This window comes from Mastomys coucha, unplaced genomic scaffold, assembly GCF_008632895.1.
Source record: "Mastomys coucha isolate ucsf_1 unplaced genomic scaffold, UCSF_Mcou_1 pScaffold21, whole genome shotgun sequence".
NCBI classification, from domain to species: Eukaryota; Metazoa; Chordata; class Mammalia; order Rodentia; family Muridae; genus Mastomys; species Mastomys coucha.
In genome coordinates, this window is record NW_022196904.1 from 40,561,671 (window position 1) to 40,583,687 (window position 22,017).

Here is a 22,017-nt window from a genome sequence, read left to right on the forward strand (position 1 = left end):
AAAAAAAAAAAAAAAAAATACAGAAAGAAAAGGAATTGTAATGATAAAGTAGAATGCTTATGACAATGTTCTGAAAACATAGAACTCCTGTACCCACAATCACTCCTTGGCAGTCCTTTGACATAAAGCAAGCAAAGAACACTTCATTTATTTGTTTAAGAATCGAGAAAACTTGCTAAAAACAGCTTCATATTGTACTCTCCTGTATTTTCAGCACTAGTAAACACTAATGCTCTCCAAAATGGTTACTGTTTTTCTGAAGCACGTCCCAGGCAGCTTTGCACATTTTATGGTAAGGCAGAGGAGTAAGCTGACTGGGACTCACTTCTAGCTCAACAGAGACTACAGATATAGCATTCATCATGCTGGGAGATAGGAGGATAGGAGCTGAGTCTAGGGAGCATAGAGTGGGGTGAGTAGGGGTACCCCAAGTCACCCATGCTAGGAGATGATGCCTCTGGTGTAGTTTCTGTTCCAACATATATCTGCCCGGAGACTATTCTGAAGTAGAGGTGGAGGGCTGCAAGGCAAGCTGTATTTTAGTGGGTAAGCCCTATTTGGTGCTTGGATGACCTCAGCCATAAAAGTGAGAAAAGACCAGAGTCTCCACATTGAAGTCCCTAGCCAGTCAAGTTGTTATAGTTTCAGACAGTTGGGGAACCAAACACCCATCAAAACAAAGTGTCTCCAGCCAGACTCTTCTCTGCCAGTTTTGTCACTACGTGGCTGACTTCCTAGGAGTTTTAGAGCTGGCTGGCTGGAAAGGAAACTCAGGAACCCAGCTCACAGAGGCTTGGCCTGTCAGGTTGGAATTCCTTCTCCCAGCATCCTTCATTGCAGGCAGGTGACACCCCTCCATATTACCAGTTCTCCCTTTCATTATTCTCAGGGTCACAGTTGACAGGATGGTAAGCCGTTTCCTCTAGTGCTGCTGTTCAGGTACACTGTGGCATACCCAAGAGGTCACTGACCACAATGTCATAACCCATGGTGCCGCTAAGAAACCCAAGACCACAAGGCACATAGTGGCATTAGACCCTTTCGTTGCTGAACAAGTGTTCTTTCCCTCTGCTGACTTATAACCTCCACATGTCTGAGCCTGCCACCCAGACCACCCCCTGCCCCAACTACATCCTCACAGGCATGCAAGATATTAAAAGACAAAAAAGCAGAATGGAATGTTTTCTCTGCATCCTTTTCATTAATGTGATCGGTTAGCCCCCGTGGGTGTAGAAGAACAAGAAGTGGGAAATGAGAGTTGCTGGCAGTCTTCCCAGGCTTTTTCTAATTTTCTGAATTGAACTTGTTTTAAGTTTTAATAGAAGGAAATTAATAAATATTATTTTTAGATAGAAGAAGCTAGGCTCACCCCTTTAATCTCAGCACTTGGGAGGCAGAGGCAGGAGGTTCTCAAAAAAAGAAAAAAGAAGGGAAGGGAGGGAGGGAGGGAGAGAGGGAGGAAGGAAGGAAGGAAGGAAGGAAGGAAGGAAAATAACAGAAACATTCTCTCTGACGTTCTAACCACATGACAAAGTTCATTAAGTACCACATGAGACAGTTGACCCTAGAAATATGTACACTGAGAAGTCATCGTTGCCTGGGTCTGACCAGGTTAGCTCTGAGCCAGGCAGGTGAATCACAAAAGCTTCCTGGAAACGGTGAGTAGTTCTTTAGCAAGACTTGAAACTGGGGCTCTAGCAGAAGCTGGGCGAAGTTGCAGTCAAGGCTTTGGAATCAACTCCCTGTGCAAGGCATGCACTTAGCTGATGGTTTCAGGTACCAGAGAGGTCATCTTAGTCTCCCACACCCTTTGCCGTTTTACCAGAGCAGGGGCAAGGCTTAAGGCTGTGGCATGCCTGCTAAGACATGCCTGGCGTGGAAAGGAATGGGGGTTTGTTCTCCTTTGGAAGCACTGGAATGCCTAGGCCTCTGCCCAACCTGGCCAGACAACAGCCATCTCTTTCTCACCTGCCAATGTCTCCTCACCCTTAGGACTCCAGACCACACCTTTTCCTCATTGGCTGCATCGGAGTTAGTGGCAAAACAAAGTGGGACGTGCTCGATGGGGTGGTTAGACGTCTGTTCAAAGTAAGTGTCTCGAGAAGCAAGCCTCAGCAGTGGGCTTGGGGAGGGAGGAGAGCTTTGTCTCCAGAACTTGACTGTGTTTCCCTACCCTCCTCACTCATCCTCATTCATACATTGCTAGGACTTGTCCCCCGGTCCTCCACAGCATGGAAGGATGATGGTATGTTCAGATGGCTGACTGGCCATTCTCTGGGGTCTGCCCTTGGCGATGGGCTGGCCAGCTAGTGAACATTTGTTTATGATAGCATCCCTGAAGTTATGTCCTCTTCAGTATGATTAGAGTCCGTGACCTAATCATACTCAGTATGATTAGAGTCCGTGACCTGAGACTGAAGCCCAGGCAGTCCAGTTTTGCCCTTTGGAATACACATCCATGCCCAGCATCCCATACCAGCCCTGCAGTCTCTGACAGTAACATCCTACAGTCACGAATGCTGCCATGGTCACACCACTGGACTGGGTATCTGCCATATCATCTGTCCTGTGTACACACACACACACACTCACACACACACCTGTATATACACGTGCACATGCATGCATACAAGCAACTTAAGGAAAGAAAGGTTTCTTTCTTTCTGGTTTACTGTTTAAGAGAAGGTATGAAGGGAGGAATGCAAGGTCACGCTGTACCCAGTCAGAAGCAGAGTTAAAGGATGGTGCTCAGCTCGCTTTGTCTTTTTCATTCAGTCCAAAACCCCAACCCATAGAATAGTCCTATGCAGATTTAAGGTAGGTTTTATCACATTAATTAACCTCATCCAGAAACTCCCCTGGACACGCCCAGTGGTTGTCTCCCCTTGAGGAGCCATCACAGTCACCACCAAAGGGATGCTTTGTAAAGGGAACCTTTGAATACTTTGAAGTTGCACAGCTGCTTTGCTTTCTGGCTTTGCTGGACCAACATGAGGGACGGAAAAAGGCTTCATGCCAGTTATAATTTTTTTTAAAGATTTATTTACTTATTTCATGTATATGAGTACACTGTAACTGTCTTCAGACACACCAGAAGAGGTCATCAGATCCCCATTACAGATGGCTGTGAGTCATCATGTGGTTGCTGGGAATTGAACTCAGAACCTTTGGAAGAGCAGTCATTGCTCTTTTTTTTTTTTAATTGATTTAAGTTTTATTGCATTATGATGAGAAAAGATACATAATTTCAGTTTATCTGAATTTGTTAACATTTAAAAACATTTTAAGCAAATAAAACTACATCATATTCTTTTTTCCCTTTTGTACCCCAACTCCTCCCAGAGACCCCCCTTCAATACCTGTAATACCTTTTAGTTTTTTTATTTTGTCATATCTTTAAAATTTATAAAATATTGTAACAATAAAAATGAGTATTATAAAAGTTGTTTGATATAAAACAACAATCAATCGAACAGTCTTATGTAGATACTTGTCTACAGTAATACTGAAAATACATACGTTTTCCTCAATATAAATTTTAAGTAACTACAAACATATTACTGTATATTTTTAAAATAATACATCACTACTAGTTTTTTTTAAATGAACATAAATAGATAAAGTTTTTGTTTATTTGTTTGTTTGTTTTGTTTTTAGTAGAGCTTAAAGTCTTGGCTCTTACTGTGATGCAAGCCCAAAATAAGAACAATTTTTAGACATTGGAGTTCATTGTAATAAGGCTATAGTTCAATGACCCTCACATCACCAACCACTGAGCCATCTTTCCAGCCATCAGTTACTTTTTTATGAACTTCTTTGCACCATTTGCAGACTCTGATGCCTTTAACATTTCCATCCAAATTTAAGAAAAGCTTCCTGGCTTTCCGTGCTTGGTTCACTCAGATTAAATGTTCATGGTCTTGTCGGGGGCAGGAGGGGGCGCTGTTTTTCCTCTACTCCTAAACAAATAAATCTGTATCTTAAGGGGCCTGGGATTCGAGGCTGTTATTTCCAGAGTGTGCCATGGCTTAATTTTGGCCCAGGTGTCAACTGAAAAAAAGAAGACACCCGTCAATCACACAGTGAGAGCAGGTGTCCCTAGCAGGTTTTAGCTGGCTCTCTGATGGGAACCATGTTTTATTTTCTCCAGGAATACATCGTTCATGTGGACCCAGTGAGTCAGCTGGGGCTGAATTCAGACAGTGTTCTCGGCTACAGCATCGGTGAGATCAAGCGCAGCAACACCTCGGAGACCCCAGAGCTCCTCCCTTGTGGCTATCTTGTGGGAGAGAACACCACCATCTTGGTGACCGTCAAAGGTAAATGGGTGCTAGCTGAGAGCTGGTGGTGGCACATGCCTTTAAACACAGCACTCTTGGGAGGCAGAGGCAGACAGAGCTAGGCGATCTCTCAGTTCAAAGCCAGCCTGGTCCACAGAGCAAGTTCTAGGATAGCCAGGGCTATACAGAGAAACCCTGTCTAAACAACAACAAAAACAGCAAAAAAAAAAAAACCAAGAACACAAAAGTAAGTGGCTGCTTACAGAAGCTGGGACTTCCAGTGGCCAAAGTAGGTCTTTGTAGGTTTGCTCTGTGTGTGTGGGTGGTGTTTGCTTTTTCCCCCACTCTCTTTTACCTCAACCACTCTGACTTAAGCAAGTTGCACCATCAGGAAACAAATCATTTCAATTTATTGCTGAAATTAGACATCAAAAGATCCCATTAGCCTTATGACTGAGATGATGAGAGACTAATAGCTCGTTAATAACCCTGCTAACATGACACTTTGCCAAAGCAATGAAGGATGCTTGCCAGCCAGCCTTGGGCATGAGCCCATTCTACCGAATGGAGAAACTGTGATGTCCTGGAGGCTACAAGAAGGTGCTGTAGTGTCCCTCTTGCCCAGGAGCCTCTGAAGCCTTGGCTCCTGGAAGTGCTGGGTTCCAGGGTACTGTGTCATAGCCTTCCGATCCTTGTCCCTATGTATTCCTGGCCATCTTATAATGGAAAACACTTTCAGTATGGTTTCAAAAAAACCCTGTAGCTCTTTTTTTTTTTTTTTTAAAGGTTTATTTATTTATTTTATGTATGTGAGTACACTGTAGCTGTACGGATGGTTGTGAGCCTTCATGTGGTTGTTGGGAATTGAATTTTTAGGACCTCTGCTTGCTCTGGTCAGCCCCAGTCGCTCCGGTCAAGATTTATTGATTGATTGATTGATTGATTGATTGATTGATTGATTTAAGTTTTATTGCGTTATGATGAAAAAAGTTACATGATTTCAATTTATCTGAATTTGTTAACATTTAAAAACATATTTTAAGTAAATAGAATTAAATCACATTCTTGTTTCACTTTTGTACCCCAACTCCTCCCAGAGACCCCCTTCAATACCTACAATATCTTTTTTGTCATATTCCTTAACATTTATAAAATATTATAACAATAAAAATAAGTATTATAAAAGTTGTTTGATTATAAAACAACAATTTAACAGTCTTATATAGACGCTCGTCTACAGCAGTAGTGAAAATACATTTTCTCAATATAAATTTTAAATAACTCCAAACATATTAACTATATATTTCAAAATAATACATCACTACTAGTATTTTCTTAAATGAGCATAAATATATAAAAGTTATCTACTTCAAATGCGTAACTGTACAGAATTAGCATTCTCATTGTTGAATGGAGGTGTGGGGTTAAAGCAAGGAAGATTTGGACAAAAAGACTGAAACTTAGCAGGCTACTGACCCAATGCTGCAGCTGCATATCAGATATCTTAGGGTATGGTGGAATCATCTGAGCTCTGAAGGGCTTGGGCATCCCTTCCCCTCCAGCTCTTCTGTGTTGGCATGCCCAGTCTCTCTCTGAGTCAGCTCCACTCCATGCCCAAGGCTTTCTTTGGTGGATGTCTCATGGGCCTGGCCTCTCCAACATCCTAGGGTCCCCATTGCAGCTTGGGCTTCCTCGTCATAGCTTCATGCAGTGGCTTCTCAGGGATTCTCCTTGCAGAGATTCTGCCATACATTGCCATACATTGCCATACATTGCCATACATTGCCATACATTGCCTAGCCTTAGCAACTCTCTAGAGCCACAAGTTCAAACACCATGACCCCCCCCCCCAGTCTGACACCTTACATGCCTGCAAAACCAATACAAAGTAGATAATGTCGCCAAGTTCTGTGGTCAGCCTGGGATGGACCCTTACCCTTTGAACTGCAGTTAGAGTGGTTTCTTAGTGTCTGACTCTGAGGTTACTTCCTCAGGCAGTTGTTTGTGAGCAGGGAAGCCCCTCTACAGTTCCTTTCCTATTATGCCATGGAGCCTACCACTTCCAGGAGCCAAGGCTTCAGAGGCTCATGAAGCTGGGTGCCTGGGCAAGAGGGATACCCAAGCCCTTTCCCCCAACAAACTGCATTTTCCTATCCTCTTGCCCCACCTGTTCTTTTTCACTATAGCCTGGAATAAGAGTGGTGAGCAGGACCCATGCCACAACCAGAGTGCTCTCCTGCCTTGAAATCCCCTCCAGCAAACACATTAGTCTATGTCTTAGTTAAAGTTTTATCGCTATGAAGAAACACTATGACCACAGCAACTCTTAAATGGGGAAACATTTAATTTGGGGCTAGTTTACAGTTCAGAGGTTCAGTCCATTATCATCATGGTGGGAATATGGCAGCATCCATCCAGGCAGGCATGGTGCTAGAGAGGTAGCTGAGAGTCCTACATCTAGATTGGCAGGCAGCTGGAAGAGAGAATGACAGTGAACCTGGCTTAAGCTTCTGAAACCTCAGAGCCTGCTGCCAGTGACACACTTCCTCCAACAAGGCCACACCTCCTAATAGTATCTATGGGAGCCATTTTCATTCAAACCTCCACAGTCCATCTTTTCTCCTCCCTTCACACAGCCCTGGTCTCTATACAGCCCTGGCTCTTCTAGAACTCATCATGTACACCAAGCTGGCCTGGAACTCACAGAGATGTGCCTGCTTCTGTCTCCTGAGTGCTGGGATGAAAGGCATGCACCACCACACCCAGCAGTCCTTCACCTTTAAATTCAGTTTTCCAGGACATAGGCAAAAGGCAGCCAGAATGTAGCAAGAATGATTGATCCCTGTTCCCAATGGAGTTATGTCTCTCCCACCCCCCAGACATCATGAGCCTTGCTTTCTCTGTGTAGATTTCTCTATGCATTCTAGTTTCCCAGATTCCCACCAGAATGGCTAACTAATCTCTGCTTGCAGCTTTCTTGGCCCTTTCTATCCTGAAGTTCCCGGCACTTCCATATTCCTTCTCAAACCCGTTCAAGATGCCTGAGCTCCGCATAGTGAGGGTGTCACACCGATGGCCCTTCTTCTTAGTACCAAGTTTCTGAATGAGTTGCTTTCCTAGTTGCTGTGACAAAACACTAGACAGAGACGACAGAAGGAAAAGTTCATCCTGACTATGGTTGGAAGGGATATAGTCCACAGCCACTGGCAGATAAAAGGGTGGGTGGGGTCTGACAGGAAGAATCCTGCCATAGGAAAAGCAGGATAAGGCACGGGACATACAGAAACAAGAACTGTGTAGCAGGAACTCCCAAGGAAGGGAGCCATTCACAACTGGGACTGATAGTACGTGGCATCATGGGGCCCACACACTGTCACTTCCATGTTTCCCAGCAAGGGGTAAAGCTGTGTGCGTGGAATGAGTGACAAGATGGCCCACCCCTAGAGGAGAGTGGCACTTCAGAGCCTGGCCAGTGTCTGCCATCAGTTTTAGCATTCACAAGGATCAGCTCCACCAAGCACTAAATCCCTATCAGGCTTTGACAAAAAGGTCCCATTTGGAGTAGCAGTTCACACCAGTGAGACCAGGACTAGGCCTGACTTTGCATACCCATTTTATTTTATTTTAGGGGTGTGTGTGTGTGTGTGTATGTGTGTGTGTGTGTGTGTGTGTGTTTTGGGGGTATGCACATGGCACAGAGTACCTGTGGAAGTCAGAGGGCAACTCTTGGGAATTGGTTGTCTTTTTTATTTTTCTTCCCACCATGTGAATCCCAGGGATTGGACTGAGAATCTCAGGCTTGATGACAAATGCCTTTACATGCAGAACCATTTTGCTGGCCCATAAATTTGCATATTCTGAAGGGAATCCTCTGAAAATTTCAGTGCAAAACACCAAAACAGGTTGTCCTCCTGTGGTCCTTCTTGTTGAGGTTCTTGTTATTAAATTTAGACAGGAGTCCCTCCACTGTACACTTGGGGGTGGGGAGGGATCTTTGTCATGGTCCTTTGGGAGTGGTCATTGCTTATAGGGGTACCTTAGTTAGGGGAGAGCTAGAAACAAACCCATAAATGCTTTGGGGTGTCTTTGCACTGGGTGGAAGGAACGTGCTATTGGATGACATAGGAACACTTTGTGGTTTAACCACTTCCACAGAGTAACTTTCTTGAAGTTTTTGAGTAGACGGTAGTCTGCTTTGATTTTTAAGACCAGGTCTCTTACTGGTTTGGGATTTGCCAAGTAGGCTGGGCTGGTTGGCCAGTGAGCCCCAGGAATCCTGTCTCCACCTCCACAGCATTGATATGATAAGTTCATGTTGCCTTGGCCTGCTTATTTTTATGTGGGTTCTAGGGCTTGAACTCGGGTCCCTATGCCTTCAAGGCAAGCCCTTTACTGACTGAGCCATCTCCCTGACTCTGAGAGCATCCTTTTAAAACCAAGCAGTAGCTAATAAGGTTGTCCCGATAGAAAGAGGAAGAGAGAAGCTTCCATTTGTAGCTGGTGCTGGTCAAAGGCCTCAGCATGTAGCATTTCAGTCTAGGCCCACCAGTCCATGTTCTCATTCTAGCATCCTGGTTTCACCTTGTTTCCTGCACTGCCTTCCAGGCACATGTAGGTGTGGGCAGCTTGGTGCCTGGCAGGAAGGAGAGAGAAGAAGCAACCTAGGTTCATGGCAGACATGTGTGGACAAGACAGGCATCAACTGAGGTAGACACTACAAGGCTAGTAAATGCTAACAGGCAGATGGAGTCCAGAGTTCAGGGAGCCCAAAACGACCAGGAGGGTGGCTTCCAACAGCAGCAATGTTGAGCTCTCAGCCTCCTGGGTGGGCAGGAGTCTTAGGACTACCAGGAAGAGGGATGATGTCATGAAGAGGGATGTTGACTTGCAGAGGGATGATTCTAGAGCTAGCCTCCTCACCCAACTTAAAGCTCTCCCCATCTCTCTCCAACAGGGCTCACAGAAAACAGCCTAGACTCTCTGGTGTTTGAGTCCCTAATCCCCAAGCCCATCCTGCAGCGCTACGTATCCCTGCTGACAGAGCACCGGCGGATCATCCTCTCGGGCCCCAGTGGCACTGGGAAAACGTATCTGGCCAACCGGCTCTCTGAGTACGTGGTACTTCGGGAAGGACGGGAGTTGACAGACGGCGTCATTGCGACCTTTAACGTAGACCACAAGTCTAGCAAGGTGAGGAGGTCACCCTGAGACCACTGCACATTGGGCTCTTTGAGTGCTGCTATCACTATGAGCATTTTCAAGCTCTTCATTCTAGAAGACCAGGAAAGGAGCTCAGAATGGGGCTTGCAGAAATGGACAGTTCGAGTCAGATCCTCTCAGCCAGGACCATCTGGGGCAAGTCAATCCTGTCCACTCACAGAGATAGCTCCTTCAGATATGCCTAGTTCACCAAGAGCATAACATGTGCCTACTGGGCATAACTATTTTTTCCCCAAATAAAATGTTTTATGACACAACAATACCACTAATAACAATAATCACAGCTGGCTAGCATTGGTGATGTCTATCCCATGAGCAGCAAACTGGCCTCATAGAGCCCCTGAAGCCCTAGTTGCCTTTGTCTCCATGTTACAGAACTTACAACAACAGCTTGAAGGACATTTGTCACATGTTGGTATGGGACTCTGGTTAAGATCTCAGAGGCCTGTGCAGAACCAGCTCCATCACCCCACATAGTGAACAGTGGAGACATAAAGTCTGACCTTGTTCTGGCTGGGGGGCTGTGAAGGGTTGTTGCAATGTCCTTCCTTCCTTCCTTCCTTCCTTCCTTCCTTCCTTCCTTCCTTCCTTGCTTGCTTCCTTCCTTGCTTGCTTCCTTCCTTGCTTGCTTCGTCGACCTATCCTCCATGATACAGTGGAAGCCTGTGATTTTTAGCTGCTAGGTGTTACACAGCACACCTGGAGCATCAAAGGTGAATTGGAAAAGGCTCCTCTGCCTTATGAGTCATCTCACGCACCTGAGATTAGACCTCACGCCTGTTACTTATATCCATGGTTAATCAGCCCTGCTTACCAGTTCCCCTTGTGCTTTTGATGTAAGGAGGGGTGAGAAAAAGCTCTCATCTCTCTGTTTACATCCTAGGAATGGGTGAGTGAAGGAAGGCCACATGAGTAGCTGGCAAACTGGCCAAGCTGATCCCATTTCCCTGCATGGGCAGAGTGTCCATGTAGAGTGTGGCTAAGCCATGTACTGCAGGGCTGGGTAAGATAGATAAGAGTTCCAAATGAGAAGGAACCAGGAGATCTGCCTGTGTGGTGAGCAGTGGCTGAGAGGAGGAGGAAAACCTGGGGCATTTTCATGAGCCAGCTGCATTTTGACTCAAAAGGGGAGCCTGGAGAGACATACACTTGTAAGAGGTGGAGGAACCATTGCCCACTGAGTAGCTGGTCGGTTCTCACAGGTCTCAGAGTCTGCCCCCGAGTCTGTTGCTTACACCTGGTGTGCAGTTTCAGGATGGTGGCCTGGCTCTATGCCTTAACTTCTGTCAAAAGGAGCTAATCACAGTCCATCCATCACAGACTTACCTCCCTGCCTAAGTCCCCATGTGTGTCCTAAGTGATGTCATCAGACTCCCCTCAGGAGCCTCTGGAAAGCCATCTTCCCTGCTGCTCCATCCTTTGTATCTTTTCCTCATCTGTAGCCCTGACCCAGACACACTGGGCTGTTCCAGTCTCCCACCAAGACAACCGTTAAGGTTCAGTTCCAGTGGGTCATTCACAGGTCCTGGGGCACATAGATTTACCTGCCCCTCCATGCTTTCCCATCTTTCGGAGTACTACCCAGCAGCACTTATATGTGGCTGGGACCTCTTCTGCTCCAATGACTTCTACAGAGCTAGATTTCAGGAGGATGCTTTGGAGATAGGTAGAGATGAGCTATTAGCATAATAACAAGAAATGATAGTTTCCTAAAGAAACGGTGGAGTGGGAATTAGAAACTGGACCTACAGTCTGGGATGTCCCAGAATCCACATTTAAAAAAAAAATGTTGGTTTGGAGAGATGGCTCAGAGGATAAGAGCACTGACTGCTCTTTCAGAAGTCCTGAGTTCAATTCCCAGCAACCACATGGTGACTCACCACCATCTACAGATGCCCTCTTCTGTCTGGGATGTCTGAAGCAACAGTATACTCATATAAATAAAAAAAAAATCTTAAAAAAGAAAATGTATGATGTATAAGGAGTATGGTGGCCTCCTTATAATCCCAGTACTGGAGAAGTAAGAGACAAGCAGATGCCTGGGGTTCATCAGACAAACAGCCTAGCCTGCTTGGTGAGAGAAAGAGATACCCTGTCTGAAAACACAGGGTTGATGGTACCTACCTGAGGAACAACACTCAAGTTTGTCCTCTGGTCTGCACACACAGGTACATACGTGCAGATGCATACATATGCCCATGAGCACATGCACAGAGGGAAACGAGGTCTGGAACAGGCATTTTATAAGAGGCAGGAGGCAGACCACCACAGGCCTTCCATGTCCCGTGCTCACAGCATCCCTGGAGCACCACACGGATGCCCTGTGACAGATAGGGTCTCAGATTGTGTCCGCAGTATGACTTCATAAGGGGGACCTTCTTCCTGCCTCGGCCTTGGACAGTGAAGGCCCGGAGCACGTGGGTCTTCCCGCTCCAAGCTCATTCTGCTGGCCTCCATTAGGAACTGCGCCAGTATCTGTCCAACCTGGCCGACCAGTGCAACAGCGAGAACAATGCTGTGGATATGCCTCTCGTCATCATCCTGGACAACCTGCACCACGTCAGCTCTCTGGGAGAGATCTTCAACGGGCTGCTTAACTGCAAATACCACAAATGGTAAAGGGGGTCCTAGACCTCACGGGTGGCGGGCGGCAGGGGCACGCTAGTGAACCAGGCTAGCATGACAGTGAAGTGCTGAATACACAGCCAGAGGGGGTGGGGGTGGAGGTAGCCACAGTCCATCGGCCTGTAAGCCCTTGTTCTCCAGCTCACCCCTAACTCTGGGCTTCTCACTTTGTGCTCCCCACAGCCCTTACATCATCGGCACGATGAACCAGGCTACCTCTTCCACCCCCAATCTACAGCTTCATCATAACTTCAGGTGAGGTACCCTGCTCCTCATCCAGGCAGATGGAGAGCAGAATTGTGGGTGCTCAGCCCTCTCAGAGCATTTGGTGTGGGCTTGACTTTCTGTCGGGCGTGTTCTCACAGCGACCTTATATAATTCCATTTACCTTTCGGGTTTACAATGAAGAAACAGAGGCTCAGGGAACCTAGCTTAAGAGCCATACACCAGTCAGAACAGAAGCCTGCACTCTGGCCTCTGTGACTCTCAGTCACTGGGTCAGTATCAGGAGGCAGCTGAGGCCATATGTCCCTTCCTCTATTCAGCATGAGCAGTGATGGCCTGTGCCTTTTAATGTCCCCTCTTAGCAGGGTCTGTGGAACTGACAGTTCTATCCACTGTGACTCCTTCATGGCTGGGTTCTCCTCCAAGGGTAGTTCATCTCCACGCAAGATGGTGGCACAGTGCCCTGGCTTCACTCAGCACCCTCACCACTCCCTGTGCCTCTAGGTAGGGGATAGATTTCATCACCTTAGCCTGGACCCTGCACACGTTTTCACTGGCCACCACGCAGGCCTTCCTCGAGGGTGTACTAAATGCGGCATCCATTTCCAGACACTATGGTTTTTGAGATTTGCTGTACTTGTTGAGCATCCTTGGGATTAAAAAACATCCCTTGACTCTCCCAGGTGGGTGCTTTGTGCCAACCACACGGAGCCCGTGAAGGGTTTCCTTGGCCGCTTCCTGAGGAGGAAGCTCATGGAAATGGAGATCAGTGGGCGGGTGCGCAATGCAGAGCTAGTGAAAATCATCAACTGGATCCCAAAGGTCTGGCATCATCTCAACCGCTTCCTGGAGGCCCACAGCTCCTCGGATGTCACCATCGGTAGGTGGGAGGCCCGGCAGGCTGAGGCAAGCTGATGGGAGGATGGCGTAGGTAGTGGTCTCCCAAGAGCCCTGGCTCCCTCATGTTTTGGTTTACCCTCTGGGTTTTGGCCAGGATAGGACCCAGCAGAGATATCATGCTGTCCTCAGAGATAAAGAAGGGCAGAGGGACACCTCAAGCCATCAGCCCCACCACTACTTAGAGAATCCAATATCCCTTTTATGAGGGAAGCTTACACCAGGAAGTCCATCCTGCCCCATTTCAGTTGTGATGTATCTCACTGTGGTCCCCAGGTCCTCGACTCTTCCTGTCATGTCCCATTGATGTGGATGGTTCCAGAGTGTGGTTCACTGACCTGTGGAACTACTCCATAATCCCCTACCTCCTGGAAGCTGTCAGAGAAGGACTCCAGGTGAGAAGCATGCTCCTTTTGGCTTCCTTAAACTTGAATGCCTTGTGCTCATGACCCTGTGTGGTCTTCTGTCTGGCATACGATGGAAACAGCAGCTGGTTGTAAGTCTTGGCTCAGCTACTTATGAGCGGTGTGACTCCAGGTAAAGCGTTTCGCCGTCCTCTGCCTTATTGATAGGGGAGATAACAGCGTTACTCTGCCACAAAGAGATGTAAGGATTTAATAAAACCATGGCCATCAAGCCTCCAGCACGGGAGTGTAAAAGCGATCAAGCCGGATACATTTGATTTGCTCATCTGTCTTATGTGGTTCAAGTCCTAGATTAGGCCTAAGATCTGGACTGAGTCCTATTGTTACAATTTTTCAAGAGGAGAAAATTGCAGCCCAAAGATTTTAAAAAACAAAATCCCCTAAAATCCTATATTTGGGAAAAAGAGAGGTAGGTCTCGAGTTCAAGGTCATAGTGGTAGAATACTTACCTAGCATAGACGACCCTGGGCTCTGAGACACCACAAGAAAATCGAAGCTCAGACAATCTGGAATTTGAATCTTCACCTTCTAAAAACTTCATCCCAGGTACTTAGACCTCAAGACCAGGATATTGCCAGGATATAAGCCTCAGGACCCCTCACAGGTGGTTCTGAGGGCTCTTCTGGCTGTACATCCCTTGTGTCCAGCAGCATCTGGGGAGCACCCACTGCTGTCACTCAGCTTAGGAGTTATTGGGGGGCTTGGAATGGCTTGATGGTTGTCTGGAGGAACTCCTGCTGCCCCATACTTACCTCCCCGATACCTTCTCCCACTGGTGTCCTCTTTGCCTCAAGCTGACCCTCTGATAACCGAAAGGGAATGACCTGAGTCACTTGACAGAAGCCAGAGGCCGCTGAGCAAAGATCTCCAAGGTGTCCAAGGAGGCACAGACATTTTGAGCTGGCCCCCCGTGGCTGGTGTTACCAAAGCCCCTCCCATTTGAAGGTGCACTGAAAGGGAGGCTTCAGGCATAGCTGGGGGGACACCTGTGCTTCCTGTACTCAAGGCGCCATTGCAGAAGGGACTTTTCCTCCTCTTCCAGCCAAGAGCGAGGCCACAGATGGGAGGGGCTTCAACGTGGCTGCTGCTGAACCACCTACCTGTGGCAGGGCCCAAGTGGATGCACCATCATGGCTTCTGAGAGCATCTGAAGCACATGCTCTCAGTGTAGAAGCAGTGAAGGGAGACAGCTGAGTTAGGATTACCTAGTGCCACCCTGTCCCAAATCTCCAAACTCTGCCTTGTAAATCAGTACAGGAGGTGGCTCTGAGGTCTGCGGATTCATAAGGAATGGCTGTGTTCTCCCTGCCGGGGTTAAGGTGGAAGTGTGATGATCTTCCAGGCTTTCCACCCATGGCCTGGCACTCTGCAGCCCTGAGAGGATACAGGAAAGGAAACCAAGGCCAGCCAAAGCTTTGACTTTAACACAGTTCCTTCAGCAGACCACCATGACTGAGTGAAGTCCAGAACCATGTGACAGCTCCAGCTACTTTGTAACAGTGAGGCCATCCTAGTGTCTCCTATAGCTTACAAGGGAACTGTTATAGGTAGCCAGGGAACAACGTTTTGGTTGGGTTTGCCTGGGTTTTTGTTGTTTTAAGAACAGTATCTCATATAGCCTAAGCTGGCCTTGAACTTTTTATATAGCCTAGGCTAGCCTTGAATTCCTGATCTTTCTGCTTCAAACTCCTGCATGCAGGGATTGTAGACATGTGTTAGCACACTTGCAGTGTTTTTCATTTGTTTGTTTGGCGGGTATTGTGTTGTTTTGGTTTTGGGTTTTGCTTTTTTATTTTGTTGTTGTTGTTGTTGTTGTTGTTGTTTGACACAGACTCTCACTATGTAGACCAGCCTGGCCTTGAACTCAGAGAGATCTGCCTGCCTTTGCCTCCCGAATTCTGGGATTAAAGGCATGCACTGCTATGCCCAGTTTAGTGTTAGGCAGAGTTCTACATGTGATTTCACTTGATGAGAAGAGTCCTTTATTTTAAAAGAGCTCATTTCAATTCCCCTCTCTCCTTGGCTTCCTCTGGGGAAAAGCTGAGTGTGTGCCAGGTACTGTATGGGGAGTACACCTCTCACCTGCACAGTGGCTGTGAGGGGAGCGCACTGCACACACCAGCCCTTGCCATCAGACTCAGGCAAACCTTGCCTAAGGAAAACACACCACCGCCCCCTATTGGATACCATGCAGTTCTGCATGTTCAGGCTGTAGGGTCCTTTTCTGGAACGTGTGAGTATATGTGAGTCTCCTCTGTGTGTGTGCGTGTGTGTAAGTCATGCCTAGAAGTGCTTCCTAAATGTACGTGTTGGTGCTGCCGTGCACATCCAAGAGCCCTGTGCTTCCTGTGGGGTCAGGAAGCTCACGGCAACCCAAATCTTAGTTTCCAGTGTCTTTGCATCACCCACAATTCCCACTCACCAGCTTCCTTCCCTCTGGGGTAAGATTGTCTGCCAGTCCAGCTGCCCCTCCCCCCACTGCCCTCCAGAGCCTGCGGAAGAGCCCCGAGGCTACACAACACTCTCTCTGCTTATGTTAGACTGATTCATGGCCACCTGGCCTTGACCACATCCCGTGGAATGTAGGAAGGCTTGTAAAAAATGTTTTCTGTTCTTACAGCTAATGTTTGCTGCACCTACGAATGCTTACCTTATGACTCAGTCCAAGGTCCCATTCCCATTTGTCAGCAGAAACACTTGCCAATGTGTCTGGTGTCTGCAGAGTGGAGCAATTCAGAAGACCTGGCGTTGGGGTGGACGGGGGATATTAAGGGCAGGAGCTGCAGAAGGACACCCAGAGACCTTTGCTCAGTTCCCAAGGTCCTCTGACACCCTGCGCAGTCCCTGTGCCAGCTTTGGCTTTCCCCTCCGTAAATGGAAAAAATCTGACCTATGGGACAATTTTACTGGTCTGGTTTCTGGAAACCCAGATGTTCTCTGAACCTACAGTGTAGGGGCTAAGGAGGAAGAGCAAGTGTGTATAAAACCACGGGGCCTCAGGAGTGCTAGGGGCATGCTCAGCCTTAGTGGTTCCAAAGCCTCGAGGATCTCCTTGGAGAGGCAGTCTTGTTCCTTCAGAGGGCCCCATAGGGAGAGGCTTCTAATCTGAATTCGCTCCATCAGCTGTAACTATCCCCAGCTGCTTCTGTGTCCTCTTCATTCCTGATCCACACATGGGTTCACACCTGCCTCCCTCCTGATTTGTTCCTGTTCACACTGAACTGCTTTAGGCTGCTGGATTGAATTCAAGGACCAAGATTACCATTGCCCCAGATGAAGGGAGCTGTAGCAACAAACCAGGCTAGAGGCTAGCCTGGGGTATGGGGAGACAATGAGCCACTAATACAGAGAGATGGGCTTACCTAAGGTGGGGTAGGGTGGGTGGCACCCTGGATAGAAATCAGATTCGAAGACCTGGAGTAACTCAGGTGACTTGGGCAGAGGGGACCCACCAGAGAGAATGATGAACTTAGGCCAGGCTGACATGCTGAGGTCTGGTGAACAGCCTCGTTCTCAGGCTCCAGTAATATCGTTTCTGCTGATTCAAAGTGGTCCCATGGGGAGTAAGTGGGAAAGGCCCCAAGAAGGAAGTTTGAGTCCTGAGTTCGAATCCAGATCTGCCTTCCAACCTTTCACATCGGCACTGCCATTAGCCTCTTGTTTCCCCTCAGATATGAGAGGGCACCTGTTATGTAGACTGGCTCTTTCCAGTTGAGAAACTGTGACTTTCAAAGGCGTGGTTCTATTGGGCCAGAGCTGGGCTCGGTTATGTACTGGTCTCAGTACAATTTACCTCTGTTTCCCCTCTGTAGCTTTCAAGAGGGCAGAAGAAGCTCACACACAGGGAGGTGGTGTCTGGAATTTTCCATCTATGCACCCTGAAATCACTGTAGAAGTACCTCTTAACAGCCCAGACAACCCTGCCCCGCCCCGCCCCGCCCTGTCTGTGAGCATGCCCTATCACGTCTGCTTTGATGCCAGTGGCCAGTGGGTAGCAGACTTGATCTGCAATCACTCTTCTCCTTCTGGGGCTCCTCCATCTGTAAGCCATCTGGGAGCAATGCTTCTGTTAGAGTGATCATGCTGTTCACTGCTGGCCCCTGGCACTCAGGATTCTGTAAGGCAAGGCATGCAAAGGAAGCAGGCACACCAGACCCAGCAGCACAGTGGTCAGAGCCTCTCTGTGAGAAACGACCCAGCTTAGGTTTCCATTCTTTAAAGAATATGTACGTCTCACGAAGCTGTTGGGAACAATCATTAAAACTATTGCAGGGCCAGGGCCTTGAGTCTTGAAAAAAGAACCCTCGGAGCAGGATATGTTGGCCTTATAAAACTAAGTGATGCTATAGCTTGCTCTTTGAGGACTATATCAATTTCTCACACTGGCAAGTCTGGGAATCCGGAGCCCATACGCAGTGTCCTCTCTTAATGTTGTGCTTAAAAAGGGACAAGCGTGCCCACAGACACATGCTGAGAGTCAGACATACTTGAAAAAAAACGAGGTTTCAGGACCTGGGGAGACAGTTCAGTTATTCATATGCTCCCCACACAAGCAGCAAGAAAGAGGACCATAGTTCAGATCGCCAGAACTCATGTAAATTACCAATGACTCTGGGTCCCACTTGCAGTTCTATGCTCAGCATGCAGAAATGAGATCCTCAGAGCAAGCTGAATCCCGCAGCTCTGGACCCAACTGACCCACTGCCTCGGTGACCGCTGTGCGGAAGACACTTGAGTAAGATTCCCAACATTAGGAGGCTGGTGAGATGGCTCAGTGGGAAAGAGCCCCGACTGCTCTTCCAAAGGTACTGAGTTCAAATCCCAGCAACCACATGGTGGCTCACAACCATCTGTAGTGAGATCTAACGCCTCTTCTGGTGTGTCTGAAGACAGCTACAGTGTACTCACATACATAAAATAAATGAATACATCTTAAAAAAAAAAAGATTCCCAACATTGACCTCGGGGCCTCCACATACACACTTGAGCACATGTGGACATGCGCACACACAGCACACATATGCATGAAGAAAAAGAAGAAAAAACATACCGGTTTATTTCATCATCAGACCCTTGTCTTACCATGTTGCTGCCCAGAATCCAATCTCTGAGTGGGCTTAACCAGTGGGATTTTAAAGGTAACTCGTGAAAGTTAGTAGGGAGCTGAGAGTGAGCCCGAGTCAGTGAGACTGAACGCCTAACCCATAGGCTGTGTTTATCCTGGACGACTTCCCTGGTTCAGAACGCTACACATCATGCTGGTTTAGGAGGTTTTCCATCAAGCTACAGAACTAGGGCAACGAGAGAGTCTCAGCCTGCTTCCAGACTGTACCCATTTTACCTGTTCACAGCTCTATGGAAGGCGTGCCCCCTGGGAGGACCCCGCCAAGTGGGTAATGGACACCTACCCATGGGCTGCCAGCCCACAGCAGCACGAGTGGCCCCCGCTCCTGCAGCTCCGGCCTGAGGACGTGGGCTTCGATGGCTACTCCCTGCCTCGGGAGGGGTCAACAAGCAAGCAGGTGCCTCCCAGCGACACTGAAGGAGATCCACTGGTGAGTTGACAGCACTGACAGGAGTGGCAGCCACGGGCTGGGTGTGAGGCAAAGCTCTCGGGATGTAGGGGACGCTTGTTGTGGGACGCTGGACTTACCCCATTGACAGGGAGGATCATCTCCAATATTCTCTTCCACAGTGTAGAATTTCCATTAAGGTCTCTAACCTCACTTAAAGTTTTTCTTGTATAAGGTTAAAAGTTCGATGTTTGTTTTTTCTTCTCCCCCTTTGAATGTCCTGTCACATGCTCTCTGCCCCACTGTTTGTCCTCGGATTTGAGATGGTACCATTACCATACATTGCCTCTAGAAAGTGCTAGGGACTTGGCACCAAAGCCAGACAATGAGAGGTTTTTAAGAGCAGGAGACACAAGCAGAAGACATGGCAGCACCAACCCTGGCTAGTGGGATGAGACTGAGTCATGTTGTGCTAGGGGACAAGAGAAACTTAAAAGAGGAAAAAGAAAAGAGGAAGGAAGACAGACAGACAGACCTTGGGTAGCAATGATAAAGCCCCAATCAATTCTAGACTCATGCATAGTCATGCTGCCAAGTTATACCTCACTCCACAAAAAGCCAGAGGAGCTTTTTGGAGGAAGCAAATGTGCCCAAGTCCCCGCAGGTACGACTGTCAACCTGCCTGAATCCCGCCCCTCACTTCTGTGGCAGCTACGACAAAAGTAGAACAAAGAGTATTGCTTGCAATTGCATAATGGGAGAATCCTCTTCAGCTTCAGAAGGGCGGCAGGGCTGGAAGGCAGCCACGTCACCCGTTCTAGCCCTCGTGGGAAGCCAGTGGACTAAATAAATGCCAGCAGGTGACCTCAGTTGTCTGAGTCCTGCCAGTTGGGTGCTGCAGCACAGCCATACTGTGCTGAGGCTGTGAATAGGAGCTGATTAAAAGGATTCAATGCTGCTATCCTGCCCGTGGTCTGAAGGGAATGCTGGATCCAGCGGACATTTCTCAAGGCCAAGGTCATGAAGCCAAGGTCATGGGGAGTTTACTGAGGCTAGCAACTTCATTGTGTCGTGCCTTACGTAAAAATAAGAGTTGGGAAATTGAAGCATTTGGATCAAACTTGGAAAGTTGTGTCTTACGTAAAAATAAGAGTTGGGAAATTGAAGCATTTGGATCAAACTTGGAAAGGTACACAGCCCTCTCAGAACAAACCCAGGCCCTCAAAGGGGATTTAGTCAGATGCTCGGTGTATCTCCTGAGCCTCTCTCTCCACCTAGGACCACATGTCTCTATCGTAGTGGCTGACTTCCTTACTGGTTCCTTCCCCTTGTGAATGAGTCCTTCCTAAGAGCTGGACTGATTGGATTTTATCTCAGAACCATACGCTGTGGACGCTGCGGGTATTCAATAGTGAGTAACCCTCTGTGCTGCAGAGACTCAACTGCTCTATGGCAGCCTCGTCTCTTCCGTGGTTCCAGCTGTGCAGATAGAGAGCAGTTGATAGGCCTACCAGCCTGGTACCCAGGGAGATTCTGCACAGCATCTGGAAGGCAGCTGGTTTCATACTCTGCCATGACAGCCTTCTCCTTAGCCTACTTGCTACATGAGATACAAGATAACAATTTTTAGTTTTAAGTAAAATCAGAGGTATTTTTGATTGTCTCTCTCTGCTGCCGAACATGTGGTTGGTACAGAATGGAAGCCAGAGGAGGTTAGGACCAGAGGAGGTTAGAGCTTAATTAGGCTCTTCCTCCACTCGAGGTAAAGGTGGCAGGCAACAGCTCACACTCTGTCTTAGTCAGGGTTTCACGGCTGTAAACAGACACCGTGGCCAAGGCAACTCTGAGAAGACCAACCATTTAGTTGGGGCTGGCTTACAGGTTCAGAGGTTCAGTCCAGTATCATCAAGGTGGGAGCATAGCAGCATCCAGGCAGGCATGGTGCAGGAGGAGCTGAGAGTTCTACATCTTCATCTGAAGGCTGCTAGGAGAAGACTGACTTCCAGGCAGCTAGGAAGAGGCTCTGAAAGCCCACGTCTACAGTGACACACCTACTCCAAGGCCACATCTCCACATAGTGCCACTCACTGGGCCAAGCATATTCAACCACTCCACACTCCTACCGTTTGCTCTGCAGCAGGTGGGTCGTTCTTGAGTGGTCAGCACACCAGGTCCTTTGCTCCCCAAGAGATCAGCCCTGTGTCTGGTCCACACATGGGACATGGGAGTCTTTGGTATTTGCTGTGGTGCATATCCTCTGTACAATGTTGGCTCCTGGCAAACTACTCCTCCCCTTCCCAAAGGCTGTGGCAGGGACTGAGGCCCCTATGCCTCAGATGTCAAGACTGCCCGGGTTCCACTAGCAACAGCTGTGGGGATGGCATTGGTAGGCTTTTTCCACTTTCCTCACAGCGTGACACATATATTAACTCATCCCAGACTTCACGATGGGCAGGAGCTGTGTACACTGAGTTGAGTTTGAGCAGTAAGGAAATGCCATAGGAAAGGACTAAGAAACCTTTCGAGGTCATGCAGCTGGTAAGCGGGGGAGCTGGGATCTGAGCCCAGGACTCTGTGTTCTTGTCTGCAGCCTCTCTGATGAGCTGTGACCTCTGGGGTGAGTTTGGAGCAGGTGGCAGGGGCTCCAAAGAGGCCAGGGTGGGGCTTCCTAGCAAACTGACAGGCCACCCCCAACTCTCTGCTCTCCCTACAGATGAACATGTTGATGAGGTTGCAGGAAGCGGCCAACTACTCCAGCCCCCAGAGCTATGACAGCGACTCCAACAGCAACAGCCACCATGACGACATCCTGGACTCGTCCCTGGAGTCCAC

At 48.0% G+C, this 22,017-nt stretch overlaps 1 protein-coding gene across 13 annotated transcripts in view; it reads left to right on the forward strand.

The window, feature by feature from the left end:
* Positions 1-22,017, forward strand: part of Nav2 (neuron navigator 2) — a 654,216-nt gene that overhangs the window by 628,977 nt on the left and 3,222 nt on the right. For all 13 annotated transcript variants that reach the window (XM_031386765.1, XM_031386769.1, XM_031386759.1 and 10 more), the window contains 9 exons: positions 1,993-2,088; positions 4,151-4,319; positions 9,235-9,470; positions 11,961-12,115; positions 12,309-12,380; positions 13,034-13,230; positions 13,524-13,642; positions 19,024-19,227; positions 21,899-22,017. The exon at positions 21,899-22,017 is cut by the window's right edge. In XM_031386765.1, coding sequence (XP_031242625.1) covers positions 1,993-2,088; positions 4,151-4,319; positions 9,235-9,470; positions 11,961-12,115; positions 12,309-12,380; positions 13,034-13,230; positions 13,524-13,642; positions 19,024-19,227; positions 21,899-22,017 — 1,367 coding nt within the window. The remainder of the gene's footprint in view (positions 1-1,992; positions 2,089-4,150; positions 4,320-9,234; positions 9,471-11,960; positions 12,116-12,308; positions 12,381-13,033; positions 13,231-13,523; positions 13,643-19,023; positions 19,228-21,898) is intronic.